The sequence below is a fragment of the Callospermophilus lateralis genome, chromosome 5, assembly GCF_048772815.1.
Source record: "Callospermophilus lateralis isolate mCalLat2 chromosome 5, mCalLat2.hap1, whole genome shotgun sequence".
NCBI lineage: Eukaryota > Metazoa > Chordata > Mammalia > Rodentia > Sciuridae > Callospermophilus > Callospermophilus lateralis.
Window position 1 is genome coordinate 150,767,418 of NC_135309.1, and position 12,698 is coordinate 150,780,115.

Sequence of the window (12,698 nt, forward strand, 5' to 3'; positions counted from 1 at the left end):
AAAAGCACCTATTTTAGAGCCTTAACTCTGGGAAGGCTCTGTAATTGTTAACACCACTCCCAAACCCTGGGCATCCAAAGGAGTCGGTCAGTGACTCCTGAATTCAACTGCTCCAAATGGAAACCCATCAAAGCAAATATCTGTACTACCCCTCCTGCCTTTAAAGAATTCACAGCATCAGGGATGGGGGTGTAGTTCAACGACATGGTGCTTGCCTAGCATATGTCAGGCCCTGGATTCCCCAGCACCACAAAAATAATCAGAGAAGAAGAACTCACGACATTCACTTCAGAAAGATAATAAACTTCTGATATAATTCACCTTTTTCCTAGAATACTATAAACAGTCATGTACCAAATAATATTTCGGTCAACAGCTGACAGCATATATGATAAGAGGGTCCCATAAGAATATATGACCTAGTGATATCACAGTACCTTAGTTTGTGTAAGTATATTCTATGATGTCTGCCCGATGACAAAATCGATTGACATATTTCTCAGATGGTATCCCCATCTTAAAATGATGCATGACTACAAAAAAATTTACCTTGAAATGTTTACTTATTTTCTTCAAGGACCAAAGGACTTTTATAAGTTGCTCGATGGTTAGATTCTAAAAGAGAGCATCCTAGTGCCCAGAAAGCTGACTAGAGATCTGCCACAACACCAACTATTATATATTTAAACAGAATCCCTCCATATCCAAAACCAAAAGGCTGCCTTTGTTTGTCCTCCAGAGAATAGACAGACTGTTGGCTTCTTCTTGAACTAATACATAAACATCAAGTTAAAAAACTGATATGAGGAATTCAGAAATGACCTCTTCTCTTACCTCCACCACTGTGGTGTCTGCAGCTTTGCACATCGGCAGGTTGAAGTTCCTCGCACTTTTCCTGCATTAGAGAAATAAGAAAGTGAAAAAAAGAGGACCAAAAACAAGAAGCATCTTTCAATTTTAAAATGTTGTAGATTAAAAGAATTTATAACTCTTTTTCAAGAATGTATCGTATGTTCCACTAATAAAATTTTATTAATTTTAAATTTTTTTTTTATTTCTTATGGTGGACCTTTATTTATTTATTTGTTTATATGTGGTGCTGAGAATCAAACCCAGTGCCTCACACGTGCTAGGCAAGTGCTCTACCACTGAGCCACAACCCCAGCCCTAATTTTATTAATTTTAACAATATAATGGCCACTTCCTTCAATTTACACAGTTTATTTTAAGGGACTATTTTTCGCATTCAACATACAGCTTATATATAAAAAATAAAATGGATTTTAATCTGCTCTATTTGAAACAAATCCATTAATCTTTTATTAGGAATGCTGCTTTGCTTATATAGCTAAGTATTTCACTAAACAATCTGCTGTCATTAAAATATTAAGAAAGGAAGGGCTGGGATTATGGCTCAGCGGTAGAGCACTCGCCTAGCACACACAAGGTACTGGGTTCGATCCTCAGCACCACATAAAAATAAATAAATAAAACATTAAGAAAGGAAAATCAGTAAGTACTTCATATGAAAAGGTATAGCATTTACATTCTCTATTAAGAAAAACCTATTACAGAAATTAAATGAAACAGTCACTGGGAATTTGTACGTCACCTATAAAGGTTCTGGAGAAAGCTTTTCCTTTTTCTTTCTTCCTTTTGCTTGTGAGGTGTTTTTTGTTATTGTTGTTGCTGTTTTCTTGTTTCATTTTTGTTTTGCTCTACCTCTGAGCATCTTCTTATTTTTTATTTTTTTATTTTTTTTTATTTTTTTTTTATTTTATTTTTTTTGTTTTTTATTTTTTGGCAGAGTATTGTTAAGTTGCTGAGGGGCTTTGCTAAACTGCTGAGACTGGCCTCAAACTTTCAATCCTCCTGCTTCCTGAGTCGCTGAGATTACAGGCATATGCCACTGTACCCAGATGGAGAATCAACATTATTTTCTGATGAAATTTTTGGAAGTATAATACCCCCATCACATGATGTATAAAAAATTCAAAAAGGTATCAACTTTGCTTCCCACATTCCTCAATTGTTATACTTCCTCTGACCATAAATATTAACATATATTTTTGTTTCTGGGAATATGCATCAATAGGCACTCTATGATAGAACAAAATCAGTCACAGCCATGTTACTCACTTTTTTAGGGCCACCACTTTCCATTTGAGCAATGGCTTAAGCAGGTCTCTGGACCAGTTGCCCCACTAAATATCTTAAGAGTCTAGGTCACTTGACCATTAGTGATGGGAAGCTTTCAATTTATACCAAAGTTCAATAACCATCAGAGTAAGTCAGGGCTTAGAAAAGCCCTTGTGCAGCCTTTTGAGCCAGGCAATAGAGCACAGCACAAACTCCTGGGAATATTTAAAATAGGTCATTTCTATTTGCTACTATACAATTTCATTAATCATTTTTAAAAAGCAACAAGCTTCGCAAACAATACGCCAACATGTCAAAATAGAGATCATGTAAAATGTCTCTTGTAATTGCCAGAAGTAGTCACGTTTTCAAAAACTGACTGAATTCAGGAAATCAGAGTGTTAATATCACATATATTCTTCAGGGAAACAAAATGAAAACAGGAAAGTACCACTAAGAATTTAACTATGATAGCAACAAAGCTGTATATGCTAAGTATTAAAAAAAATGTTAATTAAAAGCAGCAAATGGCAATATTATAGGAAAATTATTTCTGTAACCTAACAGGTGTTGTCTTCAAGAGCACACATTTTGAAAAACTCATGTATAGTCAAAGGTGGCACAATTGTCAAAACACAACTACACAGTCTAAGACACTAAATACTCAGAATTCAGTATGCTTAGGGTAATCAAGATGCTAAAATCTAGTAAGCCTGTGGCTATGCAGATAATAAGAATGAAAGTTCAGCATTATTAAAGATAATCCACTTTTCAGATAGAATCATTATAACCATTTTCTGGGAGACACCAATAGGGCTGGAAAAGAACTGACCTAAATTATTAGTAGCAATATCTTTCCAAAGGAGCAAAGGAATTTTAACATTACAAGATAAGGTACACAAATAACAGTATCAAAATTAAGATTGTGTGGTCATCATGTTTTCTACAAAAATAACTAGTCTTGACAACTATAATACATAGGGAATAATAATTGCTTGTGATTACATACAAGGGAACATAGATCCAGTTATTTAATTTGTGAGCAGTGCAACACAGACATAGCTAAACAGACTCTCACAGGTTCGGTGCACCAGCAAGACTGCATGGCAGTGGCCCTGCATGCACATACACATACTCGTACACCTGGGTGTGTATGATCATAAATCATTTTAAAAGGAATGTTTAAATGGAAAACTCACTGTGATACCTTTTCTGCAGTCATTTCAGGAAACGTAGAGTTGCTGACATGTATTATGTTAATATTTTTTTAAACCATCACAATACCTGAAAATCACATTTCCTGCTCGATCTGCTTTCCAGGCTTTCACCAAAGCAAAATCCCCTGTAATTGCTTCTTCCAAAATAAAGTGCTGACCATTAAACTCTCTCACCTGCAGGAGACAAAGAGGGCAAAATCAGGTGTTTGAACGTGTCTTGTTTGTGGCATGTTCTCTGACAGAGGCAGACAAGAAGGATACTAGCCTAGTGAGGGAGGATCTCCCAGAGGGAAAGGAATCTCAACAGAGACTTTTTAACGTAGCGTTAGGCAACTAATACTTCATCAAAATGGTCAAGGGGAGTTTGGGATACAGAGCATGCAAAGGCCCAGTGAAGAGAAAGTTTGCTGCATTTGAGGAACTGAAAGTTCTTCAGGTCTAAGAGATAGACTATGTTAATATTCCTTTTATTTTTTGTGTGTACAGATTACATAAGCAACATAAAAAAACAGTTCCACTTTCCCACCATGCCAGAAAATACCTATCTAAGACACATGAAATGGTCTACGTATTGTTTTTTTTTTTAATATTTTTTTAGTTGTGGATGGACACCATATCTTTATTTATTTATTTTTATGTGGTGCTGAGGATGGAACCCAGTGCCTCACATGTGCAAGGCAGGTACTCTGCCCCTGAGCTACAGTCCCAGCCCCTACATATTGTTTTGAAACATAAAATAGTTATAAAAACCCAGTCCTCTCTCCTCATTAATCTGTGATCTACAATCACCTGTTGAGATTTTAATTGGGATACACAGAATTAGTAAATGAGTTTGAAGAGAACTGACAGATCCCATTTTCCCACCCATGGTTATAACATATGTCTCTTTTGAAGTTTTCATTTACCTCCTTCAATAGTTTTATCATTCTCTCCATAAAATCTGGATGTATTTTTCTTAGGCTTATTCATAGGTGTACCATGTTTCTGTTGGTACATTAAACATAACATCTTATTACATCTTTCTGTCATTACAGAGCTCATGAAATGCTATTGATTTTTGTATGTTTATTACCCTTCGATTCTACTTTGAATTGAGTGGAGAAGAAAATAAGGTAAATCTCTGCCTCAGCATTATGTTCCCTTCTTGTTGGGGATTTGTCTCTGGGAATTAAGACAAAGGAAGAGTGGAACCAAACACCACTGCTTCACTCCATCTCTGCTCAGGATGGAGCCACAGAAGCACCTCATTCTTGTTCCTACTGCACCCCCTAGTGGAAAAATAGACTCAGTGCAGCTAAGAGAAGGCTTCAATAGGAATTTGGCACATCTACTTTTTAACAATGGTTTAAAAACAGAAATCCTTTATTAAAGAAAAGCTTCTTTAAAGATATTATCCCAGTTTCCTGCTAGAAAATATTAGTGATCCTTGAAACTCATTGATGAATTAAGATCTTTTTAATATGAACTTACATAAAAGAAATGTATAAGCTGCCTATCAATATACAAAGCTTTTAAAAAAATGGTATATGTACTTCAAATACCATCACTATAAACACCAGTAATGACATTGGAGTGTTTTACATACAGGGAAACTGAAGAAAATATTTGCGAATGCAAGGCAATGTCAAGAAGTTGGCTTTACTTTTATATTCCAATTATATAACTTTCTGATGTCTGCAAACTAGCTATTGCTCAGTGCTAGCCACTCTAAAATTTTAAAAGGGTGAAAGAACTATTTTTTTCAAGCTAGTTATTATACTCACTTGAAAGAGCTGTGATAGTCAGTCTCTACCTCTTCATCTAGGTTCTTTCTTGAATCCACTCCAATCAGATTTTCATCCTCTCTATTCTAGAAAAACCACTCCTTAAGGTTTTCAATGACTTCCACTTCTCCAATCCACTGGGTCAATTCCAGTCCTCATATTACCCAGCTTCATCACACTATTTGACTCAGAGGATCCCCTGCTCCCTTCCCAAACTGTCCCTCTTCTTCCAAATCAGTCCTTGGTTTTCTCTTCATTTATTAAGACACTAATCAGTCTTGCCTTTTTATTTTCCTCCCCCACTCCTCCTCCTGACCTTTAACTGTCAGAAAAGTGTTCTTTGCATGCAAGCCCAAGCCATCCTTCTAGCCCTGAGAGTTTAAATGCTATGTGCCAAAGCTTCCAAAGTTCCCATCCTGGCTCTAACTCTTCCTTCAGCGGAAACCCATCTTCCTCTTGAGTCTCCTGGACATCGTAAATGCACCATGTCCCTGGAGAGCTCTTTGATTAGCCCGTGCCTTGCCCATTCTTAAGCTCACAACCAGCCCATCAGTAAATCCTGTTGTGGTTCCTCCATCAACTTCTATCCCGATTCACCCACACTCCACTGTTAGCACTTATCTAAGCCACCTTCCACTCCCATCAGGATTCATATAACAGCCCCCTAAGCTCTCTCACTGCTTCTTGTTCTTGGTCCCCTACAAACAGCAACAAGAAAAACCATAAAAGTCACCACCCAAGAGCCACAGTGATGTTCACAACAAACAATTAAGGTCACATCACATTCCCACCCTTCCAAAACTCTCACTGGCTTCTCTCCACACTCTGTGAACTCCAAGCCCTGTGTGGATCTGGCTCCTGCCTCTCTTCACTTTGCATCCCTACCCCTCTCTGCCTCGTATTCTCTGCTCCAGTTTCAATGAACTGATGTTCCCCAAACAGGACAAACGTGTAGCTGCCTCAATTCTGTGTAGTGCTTACTTTTTCCTCTGACTAAAGCCATGACCCTCTGAGCACCTTACTCATTCTCTTACCTGTTCAGGTCTCCATCAAATATTACCCTGCTGAGAAAGGCTTTCCCTGACCACCCAATCTGGAACGCTGTGTCCCTGCTGATCATTCTCTTTGCCCTTGACCTCCTTGGCTTTTCTCCATGTCGCCTACTGCACCCGTTATGTGTTTGTTCATTCACTGTCAGTGTCTCCACTGCAGGCGGACCTGGTCTAGACCACCCATTTCTCCACACTGCTTAGATCAGTGCCCCGCAAAGGCAAGGGTCTCAATAAACATCCTTAACTTAAGGAATCAGTTCACTTAAAACCAAAGGCCAGGAAAATAAAGAGATAAGAAGAACTGTTTCAAAGAATAATCTGTCATATACCTGGAGGGTTCAGTCAAAATGACAATTCATGCTCCTGGCTCCAGGCAAAAACAAACTCAGGGAAGATTCTAGTTTATCGTATTTTCTCAGAGTGAGTTAATGCGACAATTTCTAGCAAGCTACCAAAGTGTTAACTCAGTTTTTCTGGGCAATTTTATACTATTTTTATACCACTAAGTTTCATTTTTAAAATTTGGCTCTTTTTTTTTTTTTCCTTATCAAGAAATGTTTTAAACCTGATTAGTCAGCAAAAGGAAAAAGCAAAATTAAATATGAAAATTATTTAATACAAGCTTTGAATCAATATAGGTCACTCTCAGCAGGAAGGCAAAACTCCAGATGGAGGACATGGTTGGAGATAAACACTGACGAGCGAGGGGTATGTTCAATGACCCTTTACCGTCCCCCAGAAAAGGAGGAGCAGAGCCAGCATCCCCACATGTACAAAAGTGGTGAGAGATGACTTCACTGACTACTTTCACTTCCCTAGAGGCATAATCTTAGCATTTCTGCAACACCCCCTAGTAGTTAATTCCCTTGAGCCATCTGGAAAAGAAGAATGAAAAGATCATAAAAAATACAATTATGAAACATTGACCGGTATAATTTTTAAAATTATCTCAGATCTGAGTAACTTAAATACCTATAGGTAGAGGTCTACTCTTTCCTATTATGTGACTGAAACAGACTATTATAAAGGTACACAGTATTTTAAATTAATCTGATTTAGTAAATGAAAAGTCCACATGTGTCCAACATACAAAATATAAAGGTGATAATATGAACTATGAATTCCATCATATAATTATAACTGTGTTCCACTTTTCAAGATTTCAGACTAACTTATGATTTCCCTTGTTTTTTAGCACCTTCAGTCACAGGATGGGTTCATACGTATCAGACAACTTTCCCATTTTCCATATAGCAAAATCAGCAATCATAAATGTTCCTAAATTTGTTAAAACCATCCATAATATCAGCCAACTAATCTTGAGTAGTACAGTATATATGCATCACAGCTTCTTTTCTTCATATTTATTCTAGTTTATCTATGTGATTTTAATTACTGGCAGATAGCCAGGTTTAGGTGGAAATGTCAACAAATACACTGATGAAAGTGAGTGTTTTTTTTTCTCACCAAGGTGATTCCACCCAGAATACCATGGGAAAAGAGGTACACTGTCTGGATGAGCTGTTTCTTACCTCCCTGGGCTTACTGGCAATAGCGATGCTGCCATCTTTGTTGTATTTGATGGGTGCTCCCCCTTCTTGAACCAGGGTCCCGTACCCTGTGCTGGTATAAAATGCAGGAACTCCAGCACCACCTGCACGAATCCTCTCTGCAAGTGTGCCCTACAAATGAACAAGCAACACTCAGTTAAACGTTCACCAAGCAGGCATCGTCTGGGGACACAGAAACATTTACAGACATATTCCCACTCTTGAAAAGCTTACAATTCTAAGAAGTACAGAGCACTACAGTTTGAGGTGCATATGTCCGTAACCCCAAAGGCTAGAAGATCATGTGAAAGAAATACCTGTCTGTAGGCAACAACCAGTACATTATTTTTTTTTAGAGAGAGAGAGAGAATTTTTTAATATTTATTTTTTAGTTTTCGGTGGACAAAACATCTTTATTTTATTTTTATGTGGTGCTGAGGATCAAACCCAGCACCCCACACATGCCAGGCAAGCGCGTTATCACTTGAGCCACATCCCCAGCCCACCAGTGCATTATTAATCCACAAAATGTAACTGCTTATTTGTCTAGTTGTGCTATCAGCTTCCAGACCTCCCACTGGTTTCCTGACATCATTCTACATATGCCTACTTTTAATATTTTTTAAATCAATTTTCATCCAAGTTGTATAATTTTAGCTATACGCATTCCCAAAATATCTTTAAATCTTGTGTTTTACTGTGTGCTATCATTAATAACACTGTAAAGCGTTCACATTTATTTTAAACCATTTTCATAAATATTTTATTTGCTAAATGATCTAAGAAAAATCCAAAGGTAAGCAAAGAGTACAGAGAACAGGTCAATTGGTTTTTAAAAGCCAAGAGTACTTCCAGCTTTGTTTCACAGTAGAAACAGCTGCAAGCAAAGTTTCTTTGTGTCTCCTTTTAGTCATCTTTCCCATGGCTGACCCTTCCCTCTTCTTAGTATCAGTGATTTCATATCTGGTTTCCCTGGGTGTCTCTCACCCACAACCAACTTTCCACCCAGATTTCCCCTAGATCTATACTGGCCCTGAACATTTCCTGACACCCTCCCTAACACTGAAACCTACTGGTGGGGTCTTGCCACATCATGCCTTACTAGATAACTCATGGGCTAATCCTTAGTAAGAACTGATATAGTTATTAGGGACAGTCTGTTCAGACGGACCCAGTTTTAGAACTGTTCTCTACAGTAACTAAGGTCTTTAAATATTTAACTCAAAGAAGAGACTAACAGTTGGGATCAGGTCATTCAAGTAGGTGGGATATTCTGGGAAAGGAGGAACTTGCAACATAACTGAAAATCTTCCTGATAACTGGTTCTCTATTCTTTCTAATGGACACAGACGACTCTGCTTTGTGTTGCAGTTTATGTTAATACATTCAAAAAACTGAATTATTCAAACAGCCTTAAAAACATTCCCTACTTCAAAATATTTATATTTATATATACTATCAGAATACTCCTCTGTGCAATTGAGTAAAGAGCCTGAGAGTAGAATATTTCTGCAGACGGACCCTCTGCAGGGTACCACCAGGCTCCCACCTTCACTGCACAAAGGAGTCCTAATCCCTACCACTTCATCAACACTTCCTCTTTGGGCTCTTGGGCTGCAAAATATGATGCAAGCTTAAATAAAAGAAAAGAAAAATATTAAGTAAGTTCCTTCCACTTTTATATGTCCTGTAATGGTTAATTTGAATTGTCAACTCTGTTGGATTAAGAGATGCCAATGATTAAGTGGCTTCTGGGTGTGTCAATCAGGGTGTGTGTAGGAATGACTGAAATGTGGGACAGCCAACTGAAGTGGAGACATCTCCTCCTAAGCACAGGGAACACCGTCCAATAGGTTGAAGGCTTGGATGGAATAAAAGTTAGAAGAACAAGGAAGCAACATCAGATGCAAACGCAGTTCTTCTTGAATGGGTTCTTGATTGCTGCTGCAATCCTCTGAGAATATCAGATTTTTTTCTTCACTCTTCTGAAGCAGATTCTGCCAGTGATTCTCCAGGGAGTTTCCAGAAGCCTTCAGTCTTGGACTAGGGCAGTACCATTGATCCCTCTTATTCTGAGGCCTCAGCCTCTTGGTTTGTGCAGCTACTGGTTCCTCTAGCTCTCCAGCCTGCAGACGGCCATTGTGGACGGTCCAGCTTCTGGTCACATAAGCCAATCTAATAAATCCCCTTTTTATAATCATCCTTCCTACTGATTCTGTTCCTCCAGAGAACCCTGACATGTCCTCTGACAAAATAGGGTACAATGTAGAAAATACAAAGGGTAACAAAGGTTAATTTTAAATAACTCCACTACCCACAGAATAAAGTATCTCACCCTATAATGTAAAAAGGAGAAGAATATTCCACAGACCGAACTGAGAGCCTCTTAAACTCCCAAGTTGAAGCCCTCACCCTCCCAAAGTGACTGTATTTAGAGAATGGGCCCACAAGGAGATGATTAAGGTTGAAAGTGTCATAAATGATCTGACAGGACTAGTGTCCTTACAAGAAGAGACACCAGCGAGTTTGCTCATACTCTTATTAGCCCCCTCACCTTGTCACCCATTGTGAGAGAACTCAGAAAGAAGCTAACCATCACAAGCCAGGAAGAGAGCCATCGCCACAAAATGAACTGCCTGGCACCTTGATCTTGAACCCTCCAGCCTCCCAAACTATAAGAAATAAACTTCCGGTGTTCAAGCCACCTAGATTATGCTGTTTGGTTATAGCAGCCTCAACAGACTAGGAAAGCATTCTTTGTCTTTTCACCAAGTTTAAATGGAAATTGAGTAAGAATAATGTAGGGAAATGCTATGATAAATAGAGTTCAATGCTGTAGGGTGACCAGGTGTGACTGCAATTGCGTAAAACCTCATTTACAAAGAACAGCCCCCGATTCACACTCTCTCTAGACCAGTATATACCTGATTTAATTACTAAAAAATATTTTTTGATATTCTGCTACATTACATTATTACCATCGTGGTGAAGTTGGAGGTAACAGTCTTTTCAAGCAGAGCAGCGGGTTCCACATCAGAGACGAAGGCAGAACATGTCCAGGTGGAAGACCAGCACAGGTAACTTGTAGACCCCACTTAACCCAGAAGGATTCAAAAGACCGCCTTCCTTTATGACACATTCTACAGTGCATTAGGAGGTGAGGCAGAAAACAAGTGGACCCTTGCTAGATAAACCGAGGTAACTGCTTGCTTCTTATTGTAACATCAGTCCCCAGGGGACTGGGCTCTGATCTCCACACTTGGTGATGTCATCAGTTTCACCCTCTGCGGGCTTCATTGCTCCTGTGCCTCAGCAAGACCTGGTCACTCACAAATTCTAACTCGGTGATCCCTAGAAAATGACTTCTATAGGACAATCCTTGCACCTTTCATCAAGGCCTACTGCTTGCTTCTGGCACAAGGGACATTATTATTTCAAACCTGGAATTTACCCTGCAACATAGGTATTTCTACCTCCCCCTTCGGTCGGTATACAGTGGCATAAAATACTCATCCTCTAGTGATCAATACATCTGACCTGTAAACACAATTCCTTGGTTTGGCAAAATAACATATCCTCTGTCTTGTACAAAGAAATTTTTAAGGAGAAAGAGTACACTCTTCAACAAGCTAGCATTGTGAAAGGGGAGCAGCGGAATCTCACCTGAGGTGTCAGCTCCACTTCTAATTCACCAGATAAGAACTGCCGTTCAAATTCTGCATTTTCTCCCACGTATGAAGAGATCATGCGTTTTATTTGCTTGGATCGAAGTAAAAGACCCAAGCCAAAGTTATCAACCCTAGAAGGAAAATGAAGGTAGCTTAAAATCACGGAACATCTGACACAACACTGTTATCACATTTTTATGGAAAGATGGAATTTCATTTATTTGGAGAAAAGGAAATTCTCCTCTGCTAAGGAATGTCATCCCAATTCTCTCTATCCCCTACCACTCAAAGAAATATGCAAGGTGGCTAGTCTTATTTTACAGTTGAGGAAACTAAAGCTCAAAAGTGGCCCATGGCTGTAATCCCAGCGGTTCAGGAGGCTGAGGCAGGAAGATCATGAGTTCAAAGCAGGCTCAGCAAAACAAGGTGCTAAGAAGCTCAGTGAGACCCTGTCTCTAAATAAAATACAAAATAGGGTTGGGGATTCAGCTCAGTGGTTGAGTGCCCCTGAGTTCAATCCTCAGTGTAGTCAAGTGTGGCTGAATTCAGTCCCGGGTACAAAAAAAAGGTTTAAGTGACTTTTTCTCCAAAATCTCAGGCAGTAAGGGATAGCTATGAACACTTTTACAGTTTCATAGATATTTTGTTCGAGAACATTTACATACTTGTACATTCTTTACGCCCCCCCATTAGGAAAGTAATAATAAACAATGAAAAGATTATAGGTAGCAAGAGTAATCCTGATCTGTTAAATCACATATACTTTTGTTTAATATCTCTATTATTTTAAAGTTGGAGTTCAGTTTATTCTTAGATATGGTGCAGGTGGTTTGGCATTTGTTTTTTTAATTAATTAGGTAAAGGCCTCTTGTTTGTGCATTTCTTCATTTCTATCATCGTTTTCAAAGCAAAAATGTCAAGCAAAATCAATATGACAAGAAAGATTTAAACTTGAATAAACATTTCTCCATTTTCAGTCACCTAATCCCTCTCCCCTTAAAAATATCAGAAATATTTTAATCAACTAGAGGAAGGAAACATTTCTAAGATAACAAAGAATACTTGACTTTAAGCTATGAAATTATTTTTAAGGGTGAAATGGTTTTAATGTTGAATATCCTGAGACATCACTATAAACATAAAAGAAGGGCTAAATAACAAAGAAGAAAATGCCAAGTGTTGGCAAGCATGTGAAACACCAGAACTCTCATATGCTAAGAAGATTAAAAATTAATACTTCCACTTTGGATTCATAATAGCTGCCATTCTGACTGGAGTGAGATTAAATCTTAGAGTGGTTTTGATTTGC

The 12,698-nt window shown here is 38.3% G+C and overlaps 1 protein-coding gene across 1 annotated transcript in view; it reads right to left on the reverse strand.

Moving 5' to 3' along the window:
• Positions 1-12,698, reverse strand: part of Oxct1 (3-oxoacid CoA-transferase 1) — a 132,478-nt gene that overhangs the window by 100,092 nt on the left and 19,688 nt on the right. The window contains exons 4-7 of the mRNA XM_076857421.2: positions 11,385-11,520; positions 7,704-7,853; positions 3,424-3,530; positions 835-895 (exon numbers count right to left, since the gene is read on the reverse strand). Of these exons, the coding sequence (XP_076713536.1) occupies positions 835-895; positions 3,424-3,530; positions 7,704-7,853; positions 11,385-11,520 (454 nt within the window). The remainder of the gene's footprint in view (positions 1-834; positions 896-3,423; positions 3,531-7,703; positions 7,854-11,384; positions 11,521-12,698) is intronic.